Source organism: Helobdella robusta (assembly GCF_000326865.2).
Source record: "Helobdella robusta unplaced genomic scaffold HELROscaffold_99, whole genome shotgun sequence".
NCBI classification, from domain to species: domain Eukaryota; kingdom Metazoa; phylum Annelida; class Clitellata; order Rhynchobdellida; family Glossiphoniidae; genus Helobdella; species Helobdella robusta.
In genome coordinates, this window is record NW_008705557.1 from 99,529 (window position 1) to 101,480 (window position 1,952).

At 36.5% G+C, this 1,952-nt stretch overlaps 1 protein-coding gene across 1 annotated transcript in view; it reads left to right on the forward strand.

Annotated features, from left to right (window-relative positions):
• The window catches only part of HELRODRAFT_194789 (hypothetical protein), a gene marked incomplete at both ends in the record, with an annotated part of 7,225 nt that extends 5,802 nt beyond the window's left edge, over positions 1 to 1,423 (forward strand). The window contains one exon of the mRNA XM_009033811.1: positions 1,091 to 1,423. Coding sequence (XP_009032059.1) covers positions 1,091 to 1,423 — 333 coding nt within the window. The remainder of the gene's footprint in view (positions 1 to 1,090) is intronic.
• Positions 1,424 to 1,952: the final 529 nt, after the last annotated feature.

The window sequence follows — 1,952 nt, forward strand, 5'->3', positions numbered from 1 at the left end:
TGTCGGCAGCTTATTCGAACCACTCTAGACCGAAGTTGCGGTCGAACCCGGGAACTTCGAGATGACCAGAGGAGGAATTTCGCAACAACAACAGCATCATCATCTTACAACATCGCCGTCGTCGTCATCAATCATCAACAAAAAATAACTAACCTGTTTTGTATTGTATTTTATTTCGCCTTACTTTCTTACATACATACAAACACATACATACAAACACATACATACATACAAACACATACATACATACAAACACACATACATACATACAAACACATACATACAAACACATACATACATACAAACACATACATACATACAAACACACATACATACATACAAACACATACATACAAACACATACATACATACAAACATACATACAAACATACATACAAACATACATACAAACATACATACAAACATACATACAAACATACATACAAACATACATACATACATACATACAAACATGCCAATATCTCACTTACTCCTTACTTCGTTTTTACATCTATTTATTTTCTACACTACTGAAGGACGTTTCTGACGTCTTTGTCGTCGTCATCGTCATCACCTACGTCATGGTGCTTATCATCATCTTCTTTATCATTTTCACCACCATCTTCATCATCTTCTTCACCATCTTCATCACCATCTTCTTCACCATCTTCATCACCATCTTCATCACCATCTTCTTCACCATCTTCATCACCATCTTCTTCACCATCATCGTTTACGACACAAGCAACATTGTCGTTGTAGTAGTAGCGGTAGCAGTAGTTGTTGTGAGTGCCGCTGGGACGAATGGACAACAACAACAACTGCAGCAGCAGCAAAAAAAAAATCGTCATCAACAACAATGGAAAAATAGACGGCGACAACAAAGATAGATAGATAGATAGATAGATAGATAGATAGATAGATAGATAGATAGATAGATAGATGGATGGATGGATGGATGGATGGATGGATGGATGGATGGATAGATGACGTCACCATCGCAATTTAACCACGCTCTGACAACAACAACAACAACGATAATAATAATAATAATAACAATAAATAATAGTAATAATAATAATTATGATAGTATAATGACGCCGACGACGACTGCTGTATTAACTGGAAATCATGCTCCTGCATTTCGTTACGATTTGCAAGCGGTAAAACGAAACGAAACGGCGTTAATATATTTGCTTCAGGGGAAACGAAACGGTACGGCTACAGATACAACTGTTGTTGTTGTGTTGTCCACAGAAACGCGGCGAACGTTGCGTCGGTCGCTATTTTGTGGCATTTGACTTTCTGTGAGATGGTAGATGACTTCTTCTTAATCCAAAGTCTGATGCGCATACTCTACCACAATTTGACAACCGCATCGAGGATCAGTTTGTTTCGATTCATCTTGTTGTTGCTGCAATAATATGTTTGCTTCAGGCGAAACGAAACGGTGCGGCATCAGATGCATATAACGAGATATAACGAGACTCGATTACTTAATGACGATGATGTGGCTACTAACAAAGAAAGAAGAATCTAGTTAAAGCATCAGACAACCGCACCAAACCAATCTCTAACACTGAAATGTTGATGATGATAAAGACGATGATGATGATGACGACGACGATGAAGCGATGATGACTGTAATGTAAATACATATACCTCTGTATCTCTTCGTCCTGGATATGACAATAAACTGTCTACCTATACACACGCACGCACACAAACACACACATGATATCAATCATTTAGTCATTTAAATGAATTAATCGTGATGATGTTCAATGATGGTGATGAAGATGACTGTGACAATGATGGTGATGATGATGGTTAACAAGAAATTTATGAATGGAGATATTATTACTGAAACCTTTTTCCGTATATATTTCTTTTTATATGATGGTTAAGATGTCGAAATTATATATATATATATAATATATATATATATTGTA